The 15,827-nt window shown below is 31.5% G+C and overlaps 5 protein-coding genes and 1 non-coding gene across 8 annotated transcripts; 3 read left to right on the forward strand and 3 right to left on the reverse strand.

The window, feature by feature from the left end:
• The first annotated feature begins 45 nt into the window (after positions 1-45).
• Positions 46-1,423, forward strand: LOC128394069 (putative GPI-anchor transamidase). Its single transcript, XM_053354315.1, has 2 exons — positions 46-1,157; positions 1,283-1,423. The coding sequence occupies exon 1, from the start codon at positions 147-149 to the stop codon at positions 1,107-1,109; it is 963 nt and encodes a 320-aa protein (XP_053210290.1). The 5' UTR covers positions 46-146; the 3' UTR covers positions 1,110-1,157; positions 1,283-1,423.
• On the reverse strand, positions 1,229-5,707 carry LOC128394056 (protein lap1-like). 2 transcript variants are annotated; one of them, XM_053354299.1, is made up of 2 exons: positions 5,555-5,707; positions 1,229-5,320 (listed from the first exon to the last, which is right to left on the reverse strand). In XM_053354299.1, exon 2 carries the CDS (start codon positions 4,880-4,882, stop codon positions 1,787-1,789), a length of 3,096 nt encoding a protein of 1,031 aa, XP_053210274.1. In that variant the 5' UTR covers positions 4,883-5,320; positions 5,555-5,707; the 3' UTR covers positions 1,229-1,786. The 2 variants fall into 2 exon arrangements, with proteins under 2 accessions (XP_053210274.1, XP_053210275.1); XM_053354300.1 differs by having other exon boundaries at positions 1,229-5,317; positions 5,555-5,698.
• Positions 5,708-6,537: 830 nt separating this feature from the next.
• Positions 6,538-9,893, reverse strand: LOC128394060 (exocyst complex component 3-like). Its single transcript, XM_053354302.1, has 9 exons — positions 9,664-9,893; positions 8,263-9,441; positions 8,029-8,193; positions 7,817-7,956; positions 7,505-7,732; positions 7,228-7,354; positions 6,964-7,047; positions 6,790-6,882; positions 6,538-6,705 (listed from the first exon to the last, which is right to left on the reverse strand). The coding sequence occupies exons 1-9, from the start codon at positions 9,784-9,786 to the stop codon at positions 6,625-6,627; spliced, it is 2,220 nt and encodes a 739-aa protein (XP_053210277.1). The 5' UTR covers positions 9,787-9,893; the 3' UTR covers positions 6,538-6,624.
• A 397-nt stretch (positions 9,894-10,290) lies between these two features.
• LOC128394070 (phosphatidylinositol transfer protein alpha isoform-like) lies at positions 10,291-12,394 on the reverse strand. Of its 2 annotated transcripts, none has more exons than XM_053354317.1 (5): positions 11,585-12,394; positions 11,394-11,471; positions 11,099-11,194; positions 10,648-10,770; positions 10,291-10,574 (listed from the first exon to the last, which is right to left on the reverse strand). In XM_053354317.1, the coding sequence occupies exons 1-5, from the start codon at positions 12,056-12,058 to the stop codon at positions 10,506-10,508; spliced, it is 840 nt and encodes a 279-aa protein (XP_053210292.1). In that variant the 5' UTR covers positions 12,059-12,394; the 3' UTR covers positions 10,291-10,505. The 2 variants fall into 2 exon arrangements, with proteins under 2 accessions (XP_053210292.1, XP_053210293.1); XM_053354318.1 differs by having other exon boundaries at positions 10,291-10,555; positions 11,585-12,390.
• A 163-nt stretch (positions 12,395-12,557) lies between these two features.
• Trnae-cuc (transfer RNA glutamic acid (anticodon CUC)) lies at positions 12,558-12,629 on the forward strand. The gene has a single exon. It is a non-coding gene; the product is annotated as a tRNA-Glu (tRNA).
• Positions 12,630-13,018: 389 nt separating this feature from the next.
• Positions 13,019-14,995, forward strand: LOC128394068 (uncharacterized). Its single transcript, XM_053354314.1, has 2 exons — positions 13,019-13,531; positions 13,682-14,995. The coding sequence occupies exons 1-2, from the start codon at positions 13,076-13,078 to the stop codon at positions 14,408-14,410; spliced, it is 1,185 nt and encodes a 394-aa protein (XP_053210289.1). The 5' UTR covers positions 13,019-13,075; the 3' UTR covers positions 14,411-14,995.
• Positions 14,996-15,827: the final 832 nt, after the last annotated feature.

The following is a 15,827-nucleotide window of genomic DNA, read 5'->3' on the forward strand; positions in this document are numbered from 1 at the left end:
CTTCTCATCAACCGGTGATACAATAATTGTATTACAATTTACGGAAAAAGTTTGTTTTCTACCCAACAGATGGAGTGACTGTCGATTCCAATTTTCTGATCATTTGTTTACCTTTTTAAATTGTTTGTTGACTAATTTTCCCTGAAATGAATTGTTTAACTTTCTGTTTAATTGTTTTCTCCAGTTCTGTGATAGTCCATTGTAATGGTGATTCTACTGATGAGGTGAATAAATTTCTCAATGGAAAATCTCATTCCAATAATTGGGCTGTTCTTGTTTGCTCTTCAAGGTATTGGTTTAATTACCGACATGTTGCCAACGTTTTATCAATTTATCGGAGTGTTAAAAGACTCGGAATTCCTGACAGTCGGATAATTTTAATGTTGGCCGATGATATGGCCTGTAATCCACGTAATACACGACCAGGAACCGTATTCAACAACGCACAATATCAACTAAATGTCTACGGTGATGATGTTGAGGTTGATTATAGAGGATATGAAGTGACGGTGAAAAATTTCATCCGATTGTTGACCGGCCGGGTGGAAGAGGGAACACCCCGATCGAAGCAATTGTTAACCGATGAATCAAGTAACATCCTCATCTATCTAACTGGACATGGAGGTGATGGTTTCCTTAAATTCCAAGATTCCGAAGAGATAACTAGTGTTGAATTGGCCGATGCGTTTGAACAAATGTGGCAGAAACAGCGGTACAATGAGATCCTTTTGATCACCGAAACTTGTCAAGCTGAATCAATGGCTCAGCAAATTTATTCACCAAACATCATGGGTATCGGAAGTTCAAAGATCGGTGAAGATTCACTTTCCCATCACGGCGATCCAACGATTGGTGTTTATGTCATCGATCGATACACTTACTTTGCTCTCGAATTTTTGGAAACCGTTCATAGTAATAGCTCTAAATCGCTCTCATCGTTTCTCGAAGTTTGTCCCAAGAACAAGTGCCGATCAACGGTCACCGTTCGCAAAGATCTTTTCGCTCGAGATGCAACCAAAGTTCCGTTGACCGATTTCTTCGGGAGTGTCCCAAAGGTCAGATTAATGGAAACACCGTCGGAAGATAATTTAGTTACATGGGAATCGTAATCATATTGATCGCAGCTTAATTTCATCTTTTTCTCAATTCATGTTTCGGTAAAGTTTTTTTTTTATTTAATTCTTACAATTACCATTATGTAAATTACAACCAATTGATTTCTTTGTAATTAAGATAACTAATATTTTTAATTTATAACTTTTTCCAATATTATAATAATTAGATATATAAATTTTTTCAACATTGGACCAAAAAGATTGGCTTTCATTTGCTTAATTGTGAGAATGTGTTTTTGTGAAGGGAATGAAAGATTTAACAATTTAGAATTGTATTAATTATTGTTGTTACTTTTGTTAACAAGCTGAAAGTTAACTTTGTGAGGAAAAAAGTTTGACAATCAATTAACCATAATTTAAAGATTTGATCCTTAAAAGTGAGAATTAAAATATTGTTAAGTTATTATTACAATAAAGGAGATATGTTTTAGATAAGAGGGGAAATAAATTAATTTTAACTAAATTAGGATGAAAATAATTAAAAAAGAAACATAGTAATGTTTTTTTTTGATTAAGTAGAATTAAGAGAGATAATTAATCAATTAGAAAGACACAAATGATTAAAAGACAAACATAAATTAATCAAAACTTTCTCAAAAACGAAAAAAAAAATGATTAATTAGAATGGGGAATAAATTTAAATTGGAACAATTTAAATGATGGTGGGATAATTAACTTCCACTTGGATTGTTAGTTGCAATTGTATTTAAATGATTATCAGGTGGTTGAGATGATTTGGAAATTGAAGATTGATTTTGATCACGTTTTGAAGGTGGTTGATTGTGTTGATTGTAAAGTTGATGGTCAAGTTGATTTAATTGTTTGGAGGAGTTTATTGTAACTGGTGATGGTGAATTTTGGTAAATAATATTTCCTCCATAATCAGTTAATAATTGATCAGTAGGAGTAACAGGGAATTGTTGTTTATAAATAACCTGGGACGGGTTGATATTAAATCGGGATGAAGATGATGTTGATTGTGTAATTTTATTGCCAGTTAATTTATCATTTTCATTGGAGGTTGAAGATGAAGATGTTGTAATTGTACTCGGTGTCATCATTGTCTTGGTTAATTGTTGATGATTGTTAATAATGGCATCATTAGATAATAATTTACGAATGGTATGTTGTTGTTGTTGTTGTTGTTGACTAGTAGATGGGTTAGTAGTTAATGGATAATGTTTATGATTATAATGTTCATCTGGCAAGTTTTTTGTTATATTTTGATTAATCTGGTTAATAGTAAATTGTTGAAGCTGATTTCTAATTGTATTCCTATTGCTTGTTCCCATGTAATTTGACAGATGAGATCCATAATTATCATTGTTTCCACTAACATTTATATTCCCATGTGGTGACGAGAAACTTTTAATTGATGAACGATCAGAATCACTAAATCCTATCAATGGATTATGAGGTGATGATGAATTATCTGGATTAAGTGGAGGATGAGAAGCATATTGAGTGGTCATCACTGGTTGCTCTCGATTAGATGTATAAGTTACTGTGGTCCTCATAATTGCTTGTCTTTCAAGAGATGCTTGTTGTTGTTGCTGATGTGTAGCATATGATGAAGTTGATGAAGATGGAGATGGATGATTGGACCGAGGTGAGTTTTCCTGACTACCCTGATAATTTAATGATGGTGAGGGTGATGAGGATGAAAGAGATAATAAATTTTCAACTGGTTTATTGTTATAAATTGTCATCGGTCGATGTTGTTGATGTTGTTGTTGATCAAATGAGTAACCCTCATAACTGGACAATGGAAATTGTTTGGTGTAGTTTGTTTTATTCTCAGAATTGGAATGGGCAGTATTGGCGTTTATTCGACTTGGAATGATTTGTCTAATTGTTGATGGTGATTCACGTTCATCAATTGTTAAAGGTGAATTTGACTGTTGATTAAATTGTTGATGTTGTTGCTGTAAGCTAATTGCTCGAAATTGCTGTTCTTCCTGGTTGATCAACGAATGATGAGGAAATTGATCATCGTAATTAACTTCACCGTTGTAATTTGATGAGTCCCTTTCACTTTTAGAAGCAAGAGTTAATTTGGCTTCTTTAATTTCGGTATGACTAGTCTTCTGATCAGTTCCTTGATTAGTTAATGTGTTTGCTGATGGTTGGTACATTGTTGTTGCATCTCGAGGTCTAATTAAATTATTGTCATCATCTCCTTCAACACCAAATGAATCTCGACGTTTTAATGCTAAATTTCTTGCATGTCGAGCGTGAGCTTTCAATTCTTTCGGGTAAGGTGTTGGATTACGAACCAATTTACTGATAAATTGATCATCTTTCTCATCAATTTCACCGTTGACAGAATAAAATTTGATTCTACTATCAGAATTACTTCCACTTTTAACATCACTTTTTGACGAAGATGAAGGCTCATCATGATCTGAAACATAAGCTTCATCGAAATTTACGGAAGATTGTTGGGGAAGAAGAAAACAGGTCAACACTTTTTTATTCGTTGTCTCATCGGTATCTCGTTGTAACTTCATGATTGGCTTTTGCTGATTATCTGAAAGCCAAAGAGTTTGTAGATTTGTTATGTTGGCAAAACTGTAAGGTAAAAATTTAAGTTGATTGTTACGTAAATTTAACACTCGGAGATTATTTAAACGACCAATATCTTCAGGAAGCTCGGAAAGCTCATTACTGGCGATGGAAAGTAATCGTAATTTACTACAACTACAAATAGTATCTGGTAATTCTTTCACAAGGTTACAATCCATAATTAGACTGTGTAGATTACGTAGGAATCCAATGGTTTTGGGAATCGATTGAATATAATTATTGCTCATCACAAGTTCTTGAAGAGAGGAAAGTCCTCCAATTGATTGAGGTAAACAATTCAACTTATTATCATCTAAACGTAAATAGGTGAGATACTTTAAGCTTCCAAGAGTTTCAGGTAATTCAACAATTTTGTTCCCAGAAAGTAGTAAATCCGTTAATCGATGGCAGGCAGAGATTCTTGTGGCTATTGTAACAATACGATTTTCACTGGCATCAAAGTAAGTTAATTTGGTCAGATTTCCAATTATCTCTGGTAAGGAGGATATACGATTACCATCAATCCACAATTCTTGTAAATTGGTTAGATTACAAAGTACCTCGGGAAATTCAACCAATTCATTTTGACCAATATCCAATCTTTCCAAGTTGATTAAACGTTGAAATGATTTAGGTAAAATTTTTAAATTATTCTCTCGTAATTCAACAATTCGTAACTTTGAAAGGCGACCAAAATTAGCAGGCAGGTATTCCAAAAAGGTATCATTAAGGTAAAGCTCTTGTAGATTAATTAATTGTGTCAGTGAATCAGGAACTTTACCCAATGGATTAACACTACAATCTAAAACTATAAGGCACTTACAGCACTTTATACTATCCGGAATAACTAGAAGACTGTTACGACTTATATTAAGATATTCTAAATAAATCAGGGAGGATATTGCACTGGGTAAAGTTTCAATCTCATTATCGGAGAGGGATAACTTTTTTAATCCAGTACAATGGAAAACAACTCGAGGTAAATCACGGATAGAATTAACATCAAGTAACAGTTCTTCGAGAGTTCTTTCCAGAGAGAATATTTCATCGGGCACTTCTTTCAAATTACAATGACTAAAGTCAAGGTGTTTACAATCTTTGAAACCATATTCATCTCCTAAAGATGAGAAACAAGGTTTTAAACAATAAACGAAACAAGGGCGAATACATGAGCAATATTTCCAATCCTTCCAGGAAGTCATGGTTGCACCAAAAGAATAAATTATAAATAGAACAGAGAACAGAAGGAGAATATAAAATCGAGATCTTTCAAAATGTTGAGATTATAATTGTAGAGATAAAACCATTAATCACTTTATCAGCATTTTCTTTGTACACAAATGATATAAGCAGCCAAGAGAATAAAATAGAAGAGAGAGAGATGAAGAGAGAAAACGAACAGAACCAACAAACAAACAAACAGTAATAATCAATAAGTTACTACGATATATGTGTGTGTATATTTCTACATAGAATAGAAAAAGGTAACATCAAATTTCACTTGGAAAATATTTTTTTCAATCATCACGAATGAAGTAGAAGAGAAAACACTGGATTGATAAATAGAGAAGAATATGGATATTGTAGAATAGAAAATCCATAAAATGATCAACCATGTCCAGTTTTATTCGTAGAATCTGCTAAAACAAAGAAAAAAATATCGAGAAAAAAGAAGAAGAAGATAAACAATTAAAAGAAAAAGAAAAAGAAATTTTCAAATCATTTTGACAGGTCACAGAAGAGAAAGAGAAAAAAGAAAGAGGCAAAGTTACTCTCTTTTCTCATATTCTATTCTCTTCAACATTTGTTACCTGTTATGTAGATTATCAATTACACACATAATCTAAAAAGGTAACAATTAACAAATTACATACCTGATTTTATTCCATTTAAATCAATCAACCTGTCGAAATGGTTCATTCCTGATTAACTAAATTCATTGTTAAGAGTAACAATCATCTCGTTTAAATGAGCGAGAATTTAATTCACTTTCATCACTTTTCCGAAAAGAGAATATCTGATATTTGGAATAATCGATCAATCGAGTATCGAATACTTAAAGATATTCTGTCATGTGTTTTCTTTTTGAAATTTAATTTCTTTTCTCTTTTTTTCTCCTAATTAACAATTAACAATTTCTGATTCATTTTTTCTTCTATTTCAGTTAATTTAACAATTAACGATTGTAATGGAGGCCAAAGAAGCTCCGGTCATTAAATTACCAATGACTTACATTTGTGCTGGTGAGTTGACATTTTTTTTGTTTCATCTCTTTTTTGGTTGTTTCCTACAATTTGATCATCTTTTTTTTAATTGTTTATTTGTTTTTACTTTTTTTTCTGTGATTGGGTTGGATATTGTGGCTGTACATTCTGTAGAATGTCATAAGGAGAATGAAATTAAACCTAGAGATCCAATTAGATGCAGAGAATGTGGTTACCGGATTATGTATAAGAAACGAACCAAAAGATGTAAGTGTTTCCTTTTTTCTGTTTGATTCCAACACAATTTGTTAATTTTAAAGAACAATTTAAATAGAAAAGATTTTGAGAAATTTTCTATTCTAATGGACTTTAGGTCCTTCCTTTTACGGCTTACTGGTTGTAAATGATGAGAGATTTTTTGTTCTCGAAGTCAATGGTAATGTTTTATTTCCAAGTCAATCTTTGTCTGAATGTACAGGAAAAATTTTCTCTGATCATTTTTTTTTACAAAGAGTTTGTCTTTCTCTTGAGATTTTTGATTGTGATCAACAAATTGTTGGTTCAAAAAAGAGAACATGATTAATATGTAACAAATATTTCTTATATATTAAATTAACTCTAATAATTTTCTTTTTTTATATAAATTATAGTGATTGTCTTTGATGCGAGATAAAGAAAAACGACTCGTTCGATTTATTGGATTTGTTTATGCTGATCAGCGGTTAAAATGTTTTCCATCATCAGCTTAAGTCAATCTCTGAAAAAACTGTTTTTGTGATCGTTCCTGATTGTGGTAATTCTGACATCATATCTGTAACTTGCTGTGAATGTGAAAAAAAATAAGCGACAAAATGATCATCAATTAAATCATCTCAATTTCATATTCTCATCAAGTGTTAATTTACCTTGCGAACATTTGTTTTGGCCATATCTTCACGTAGATTAAGCAAAGCCGTTAAATGATCAACTGATATGTCAGGATATTTTTTAATTAAACCCTAAATTGATGGAGTAAAATAGTTAAATAATATTCATCTTGTGGTGAAGATGTGAAAGGGAAAAAAAGTTTATCCTCTTACCGAAACTTCAAGAAACAACATGGATAAATCTTTAAGTCTTAAAAACTCTGCCAACAAGGGAAGTGAATCAAATGGTGAAGTTTTCTGAGAAATCGTGAACCAAAATGTGAGAGAGGGAAAGAAAATTAAATCTTAAGTAAAGATCAAAGTGATTCTTCAAAAGAGATGATGACATGAGTCTCAGGGATGATGGAGAGAGAACAGAAAAAAAAGAATAAAATCCAAATAGGAGTGGTAATTGATCTGAGAAAGAAATTAACCAACCTTTTGCTCTAATTTAAGGGTATTATAGTTTGGTAATTTACTGATTGCAATTTTGAGAACTTCACCTTCTTTGATGAATTTCCGTCCGAAGGCTTCTCTCTGTCCATGATCTTTGAAGGTCATTTTCCTGATTCAAGCAAAGAGTAAAGAAGCAAAATTATGATGAGAAAGAAAAACTTAGCAATTAGAATCTGATTGCTCCATAAATAATGATGATTAATTCATCTCATTATTATTATGGAAAATGATAAACTAGCTTAGATTTAAGGTAAATTACTTTTTCAGAATTGATGTTATGTAACTTTTAGCTAATTTAGTTTCCAATGCAACTTTAAGTACGTCAAAGTTGCGCTGTTTTAGATGATTATAATCACGAACATAATCTTCCAGGGTGAGACAAACATTCTCGATGACACTGAATTTGCCCTCAAGCCATTCGCGAGTTCCAACTTTAACCAATTCTTTATCCAAATCCAAGAATAACTCATGAAGTAAAAATTTAATTCTAAATAAATTTGAGAGAGGAAAACATAACGAATAGAATTGATTAATTATCTTGCAATTTATATAAATTGATTAATCTTCTTACGTGTCTTCGCGTAGTTTTTCAAATGAATTTAAAACGTTTTCGAAAGCGGAATCACTCGAAGCGTTTGAGACCGATGGATATTTTTGACGAAATTTCCAAGCAATTTCAACGAAACTGACACAATTATTTGCAACGGCGATCTTGAGAGTGTAATAGTAATTATAACAAACAATTAAAACCAATCGATAGAAGATTAAAATCAATCTATTTACCATGTAGGGTGTAAATGAGCTGAATTGTCCTCGATCCTCGAAATGAGACTCACAATACTTATGAACAGCGTCTTTATATTGTTTTGCGAAAGTCGCTAAATGATCAAGACTAAGAATTAAAACTCGAGTGGTTAACTTTTGATCCACAGTTTTGGCAACTTGAAGCTGAATTGAGAAGATTAAATTGTATTAGAAAATTGTTCTTATTCATTTAAATTGTCATGATTAACTTACATGTTGATCAATCATTTGGAAAACAATTACTGGTGTTGTTGTCTGATAATGTCCAGAATCATCTGTCTCTGGTGGATTAGCACTTGACCAGTCTTTCCATTCTCGATTAATTGTATTGTTCATCCATTCCTTGTAATTACGTTCAATTGTTTGAAGATATTTGTTGGTTAATTCATCAATTAGATGTTTCGGTAATAATGGTAAGAGACCTTCCTCTTTAAGATCAAAATTAAGCTGAGGATGAGTCATTAAATCAGGTCCCTCATATTTTTGAACCCAATTAAGTAAAGTAACATATTCATTTCCCTCCAGTTGTAAGGCCAATTCTTGAAGGTGTAAACTTAAACACCGATGGTAAATACGTAACATTTGCTGGACAATATTGTATTCGGGAGGGAAACATGGGACACACGCGGTTTTGACAACCTTCAAATCGTCTAGAATCAAAATTCGGGTCACTTCGAGATGACGAACTAACCACATTTTGTTTTGCGCTCTCTCCTCAATTTGATTACCAACGATTCGCTCATTAACGGCTTCTTCTAGAATCTTGAATATCATATTTCTCCATTGTTTCGGTCGACCGGGTGGCATAAAATCAGTTGATTCTTTCCTTGTAAGAGCAGCCGAATCGTACCTTTCCTCCCTTTCGATGATTCTTAAAGCGGTTACAATGATTGAAGGCTCTTTCCTTACAGAATTTAACGTTAATCGAATTATTAACCATAATTGTTTACCCAATTCTTCGGATAATTTTTCCACTTCACTAAAATAGTTTCGCAACATTGATTTATCCTGAGAATTGGCTGATGAGAGACGATGAATCTCATAAAGTAAATCATCACGAGAATTTTCCAATTCTGTTAAACACTGATGAGCCAAAAGTAATTTACCCTCTGAAATATAATAACGGGTTTTGGTCACATTCTCAGGTACATTGAATATATGTTTCAAATTTTCTTTAGCCGCTGCTAATTGGGTATGTTTCATACTCTCCTCTCTAACTCGCTTTAATTTCTCAACCAAATTAGGTATAATTGCCAGTTCATGTTCAATATCTTTAATCAATCCACGGATTGACTGGGCGTGTGTGGATGATGTTTGCAGATGAATTAAACCTTTACGAACATCATCCAATTGTGTTTGCATTGCTGTTCTCAACATCGCCTCACCAGCAGCCTAATTATTCAATGATAGAAAAAAAAATCAAAACAAAACAAAAAATAGAGAAGAAAAAAAAAATAATTAAAACCACCATGATGGATGTCAAATCACTAGAGCAATCTACCAATTCTATTGTAACAAAATGGAACCAGTTAATTAATAGATCAAGGGCAACACAAATAATCAGAATAACGACTAATTGTTCCCTTTGTTGAATAGAAAATTAAATATTCTTACCTCTTTATTAAGCCGAAGCTTTTTACTCTGTTTAATTTGCTCCAAATTGTTGGTTCTCTGAAGATTAGAAGAAACCAATTTAGCAGCATTTTGCTTCGCTTCACGTTCTAGATCAACATCCATTTCGGAAGAAAAACAATTAACAATTAACAAATTAAATAATAAGAATCAAATCACAAATGGAATCAATCAAAAAAGGAAAAGTAAACTAATCAATTGACAGATTAGAATTTCTATCAACAGCTGATTATTTTTTTCTATTCTTTTCTCTTGTAGATTAGTCAACGTTCCCTTTCCATGGAAACGATTCTTTGATTTTCCAATGTTGATTAAGAACATAATTGATTAAATCTTATCTTTAATTTAGTTGATTAGTGAATTAGGAAAAAAAGATTATTCTACAAATAGACAATCTAATTAACCTTGTGAATTAAGAGTAAGATTATTGGAAATCAATGCTCTCATTTTCTCGTTTTAATTGTTGAATCAGTTTTTTTTTCTTTCTCTCTGTTGTTTTTTTTTATCTTGTGAAGAGCAACAAATGTTTCAAATTAATTAGATGTATTTACCTGAGATTTAAACATTTTATCAACAATTAACTAAAAGATAATTTTGGTAAAGTATATGTTATGTAGTAAAAGAAGAAGAAAAAAAAACGTTTATTAATATAATTATTATATATCAATCATTTGGTTTTTCTTTGTGTTCCCATCAATTTTTATATTAACTTAGTTAGTTTTTAGGTAATTGGGTTGTTGTTGTTTATAATTATTGATTAGGTTGTTTGATTGTAATTATTGTAGTTTTTGTTGCTTGAGGTTGATGTTGATGTTGATTTGTTTTCATTTTATTCGTCGCCTCCTCTTCCTCGAACTTGATTTTGTTTTCGAAGCTTTTGGAGAAAATAAAATCTATTAGTTTTATATTACTTGATTAGAAAAGAAAAAGGAAATTAATTTAAGAGTAGAAACGAATATCAGTTACCTCATTGAGTTCTCTTTTTGTTTCTTCTTCTATCGCTCGAATATCGTCGATTGTCAGGTCATACCATCTATCTATCCAACAGAAAATTTGCCGATGAAGAGACAAAAATAATCGTCGCTCTGTCTGTGTATTAAAAGGTAATCAAGGAAAGAAACAATGATAATTAGATTAAATTTTGTGCGACAAAATTAACATTGAAAATGTAACAACGACAGCAAATCTTGGGTTTACATAAAGTGGAGCATTTTCAATGTCATCACCATCATCATCATCATCATCACCATCGTCCTAGTGATGGGAAATAAATACATTCTCATGTAGGTGATGTTAATTAGTATAATGGTTTTCAGCTTAATTTACTAATTTTCTGCCTTTTTTTTGTAAACCCAAAAGAGGAGAGAAAATGTTTCTCTTTCTGTTGCTTTTTCATAATCAATGGTGATTAATTTACTTGATGGATGAATGATTCTATTCGGTTTTGAAGTCCACGCCATTTAAACTCGACAGTAACAAGTTTATAACAACACATGATATGGTCCGTTGTTTTCTGGAATTAAAACATTTAAAGGGTAAAGAGAAAAGAGAAAGAGAGAGAGAGAGAGAGGAAAAAAGGATATTAGAAAAAACAATTAAAATCTCATCATTAAAGAAAATCACATTCTAGAAGAAGATTAATACTAACGGACAAAAAAAGGGAAAAGAAATTAAGAAAATCAATCAAAAGCAAATCAACAAGAAATACTTACAACCCAATCTTTTGCTAATGGTCCTCGTCCTGTTTTAATTGATTTAAATTTCGTTGGATCTTCACTTTCTTTGTAATCCTAATGATTGAGAGAGAGAAAAATATAACGGTAATTGATGGAGAGTAAAAAAAAGAAAAGGTAATAAAAAAGAGTAAAATCATTTCGATTTGTTTATCTAATAATCTTCTTACTTTGGCACTGACTGGATCGTTGGCTATATCGATTATTTGAACTTCACGATTTTTTAACTTATTGGGAGCAAGTTGATGGACATTCTCCTGTTTACCATCATCTGGAAGGTGTAAAGATTCAATGGTTATATGGAAACCATCTTTCATGTAACTAGGATTAGTAAGAATGGTTTTACAATAGGGATAAGCGTTCCAAGCCTCCTCGTGAATCGCCAGTGACCCTTTGGGAGCCAAATATTTAACAAAACTAGGAACCTTGCTTTGTAGATGATAGATTTTAAATGTATATTGTCCTTCACCGTATTTACCATCTAGAAGTGGATTATTACTGAAAGGTTCATTTTTGATAACCTCAACACCTTCACCACCACCAGTTTCATTTTTACTCGCCTCAGCGACAGCAAACAATTGACCAATCTTGTATTCTTCAACGGTCATTGGAAGCAGAACACGATACTCTTTAATTAACACCATAGTAAATCTTCAAGAGAACAAAACAGATAGATAAATACACACTAATAAAGCAAATAGAATAGAAAATGAAAAAGAACAAATTAACAATATATTAACTATATCAATGAGAAAAAAAAAGAAGAGAAGAAAAAAATAACACCAGACAATCAGTCAATCAATCACAATAAACAACAGAAGAGAGAAAAAAAAAACAAAACCAATATCAATTAGTTAATAGAATTGAAGATTAAATTGTACACATTAAAAGTAAATGTTGAATGTTACAAGAATAGAAATAAATATTAAATTAATTAGAAATCAAAGTAATCACTAATTCAAACCACCTTAATTAAAGGAAATAAATCCAATTGATGATCACAATCTAATTGTGAATAAAAAAAAGAGAAGAAAAAAAAACAAAACCAAAAAGAGAGAAAATCAACTCCATCTATCGGTTCTTTTTCCAAGTAAAAAAATCAATGAAAATAAATTCCACTATTAAACCTTCATTCACAACTTCTCCGGCGTTGTCTAGTGGTTAGGATACCTGGCTCTCACCCAGGAGGCCCGGGTTCAATTCCCGGCGTCGGAAATAACTTTTTGTCTCCATCAACTGAATAAATTTTTTTTTCTTCTGAAAATCAGTTAACAATTAAATTGCAAAACAATTAACACAACCAAACAATAATCAATAAATTCACAACAATTACTTTCACATTTCCATGCCTTTCAAACAGTCTTTTAATCAATTTAATAGTTTGGATAATTTTTATTGACATTGATTAGTGAAAATTGAAATCGCTAATTAAAAGGAAACTACATGTACTTGTGATGTTTGATTGTTTTGTTGTCAACAATTAGCTAATCAAATGGTTGGTTGGAAGTTTGAAAAGCAATTAAATTAATTGGAAAGCGAAAAATGAAAAAAGCGCTCAAATGAACTAATACAAACAGATGGAGCTTTTTATCACAACATTACCCAAATACCACGTGTTAGGTTATTGTTGTTTAGTTTTTCGGTCTATATGCCTGAGAAAGATGATTAAATTAAATCAATTAAACTTATGGCATATTGATTATAAAGATTTTCTTGTCTCTCATCCTGTTTATGGTAAATTTTATCGGCCAAAAATTTGGTGTTCAAGGTGTAGAAAAGAGGGAAATCATCCAGTTAAACTTTGTCACCTTCCAAAGTATAAAATATGTTACATTTGTGGTGCAACTGGACACTTGGGTCAACACTGTCAAAATCAACACTGTAAACGATGTATGAACTTTCATTCAACCCCAAAGTGTAATCTTAATGTACGAGAGTTAAAGTGTCGTATATGCAGTAAATATGGTCACCTAGATGATGTTTGTCCAAACCATTGGAGGAAATTTTTTAATACAACTGATCCACAAATTGATCCAGATAAAAGTGTTACTCGTATTGAAAAAAATACCAATAAAAGTTGCTCAATGTGTGGACGACGTCATCAGCATTATTCATTTGTAAGTTGATGTCAATCATGTTACTCATGTTGTTGACCTTGTATTGTTTTGTGTATGATGACAAACACCAAGTGAATATTGAGAAGATGAGTTAATATTGATTTTGCTAATTTACTCTTTGTTTTCTTGCTTGTTTCTTTTTCCCTCCAGGAATGTGAAAGACTTCGTAGTCGACCCATTGAAATAAGTTCACCGTATGATATGAATACTACATTTGGTGGTGGATTTATTCCCATTCGAAATGAACAACCTCCAAAATTATCCCAAGAATATCATCAAGATCATACACCTAAACAATTAGACTCCACACCAACACCAACACCGACACCAACATCATCATCATCTCGCAAATCGTCCTCTCACAATTCATGGCCACGGTATTTCACCTGGGAGGCCAATGAATCACAAACTGATCAACCACCAACCACCAGTAGTTGTCGACCACCATCACCACCAGTGATCTCCCTCATATCACCTCCTCTTCCACCACCCGATTACTACAAACACAATCAAAACAACAACAACAACAACAACAGCTACAGCAATAATAGTAATGATAACAGCTCCTATTCCTCCTCTAAAAAAGCTAAAAATCGCAGAAAGAAGCAAAAGGAGAAAGCGAGAAGGAAAAAGATCAGAGATGAGACCGTCGCCATGGCCGTTAAGAAAGTAAATGAAAGTGATTACATCAAAGGAGGTTCCATACGATCGGGTAGAGTGAAAAAGACGAAATTCAAACAAAATAAACACCAAAAAAGGCAACAAATTAAATACGAACATGAGTTATTACGACAATCAGCGCAATCAAGGCAATCAAGCATCAAACGATTCTATGGACCAAAAAGAAATTCTGACAGGAAGAGAGAGTTGAGACGTTGATTAAATTGTCCCAATGATCAAATTTTCTCTTCTAAATATAATCACAATCTTATTGTAAATAATTTGAAAGGTTTTATGGTTCACAATTTGCCTTCTGAATGCAATCAACACTCTCGCATTTAATTGCAACAACCAACTCAACGTGTGATACTTTCATCAAATCTTTTTTTGTGAAAATTTTCCTAATCCAAACAATCAATTAATCTAATTGTCCTAATCCTGCCCTTCATTGGATCACACAATTATATTGTCCTTCTTGTAACTTTTTCCTCTCCCATTTTTTGATTTCCATTTCCCTTCTTATCCCTTTAATTATCACAATTAAGATCTTCAGTTGTGTATTAATCAATGTGTATTTCAAGACTATTTTGTCAATGACGATAATGTGAAAATCTTTAAACATCACAATTAATCACAATAATTATCGAACAAGCAAAAAACTAATACAAACCAATCAACTATCCTTGCAAGTTAATTGCTCCCTAAATCATGACTATTTTTACTGTTGCAATTTAAAACTACGAGATAAAGTTGATCAACAATTAACTGGAAATAAAAACAATATAATTCAATGGAAACAGTTAATATCCAACCTTGTAACCAATTTACAATTAACCAAATAACAATATTCATAAATGAGACAATCAATAATCAATAGCAAAGCCAAAAGAGGCACAATTAGTGAAACAATTTAAATTGTAATGATAAATCAAATGGTGGAAACTAAATTTGATTGATCAAAGATCCAGTTTAAGGTAATTTAATACATTTAATTGGTTGAAAAATAATTTGCTAACAATTAAGAGTATGCTAATAATATAATACCGGATGACTTTAATTGTGAGTAACAATTAATTATCTGCTTGTAAAACTTATTGATTATTCAATCAATCAGATTGATGTAACAATCAGTGATCGGAAATAATCAATGTTAATCATTGAACTTGATTGGTTGTTAAATCAATAATGAGCCAATTTCAATTGAAACAATTTGATTTCTTAAACTATTAATTGTTCAACAATTTATTGATTGTCGGTGATAATCAAGATTATACGAATCAGATGCAAACAATTAAATAGATAAAGTTTCCTGCGGATTTAATTGTCATCATTTTTGATCAAAAAATTGATTAGAAATTAACAAATTACCATCAGTTAATTGAACTTAACCATTAATTGTTTAATTATAAACTTGATTTTGATGATAATCATCAATTTCCTATCGTTGGTTTAACAATAATCAGTGAATTGAAAATCATTGATAATCAATTGGTTGTATTGGAAAAGTTTATCGGAAGTTAAATTGTTATAAATCGTGAGAAATACAAACAATCAATTTGTATTAATACGTTAATAATGATAATCAATGATTAGAAAACAATTTAATACAATGTTATATGAATAACAATTAGTGATA

Source organism: Panonychus citri, unplaced genomic scaffold, assembly GCF_014898815.1.
Source record: "Panonychus citri isolate SS breed McGregor unplaced genomic scaffold, ASM1489881v1 Contig00139, whole genome shotgun sequence".
NCBI classification, from domain to species: Eukaryota; Metazoa; Arthropoda; class Arachnida; order Trombidiformes; family Tetranychidae; genus Panonychus; species Panonychus citri.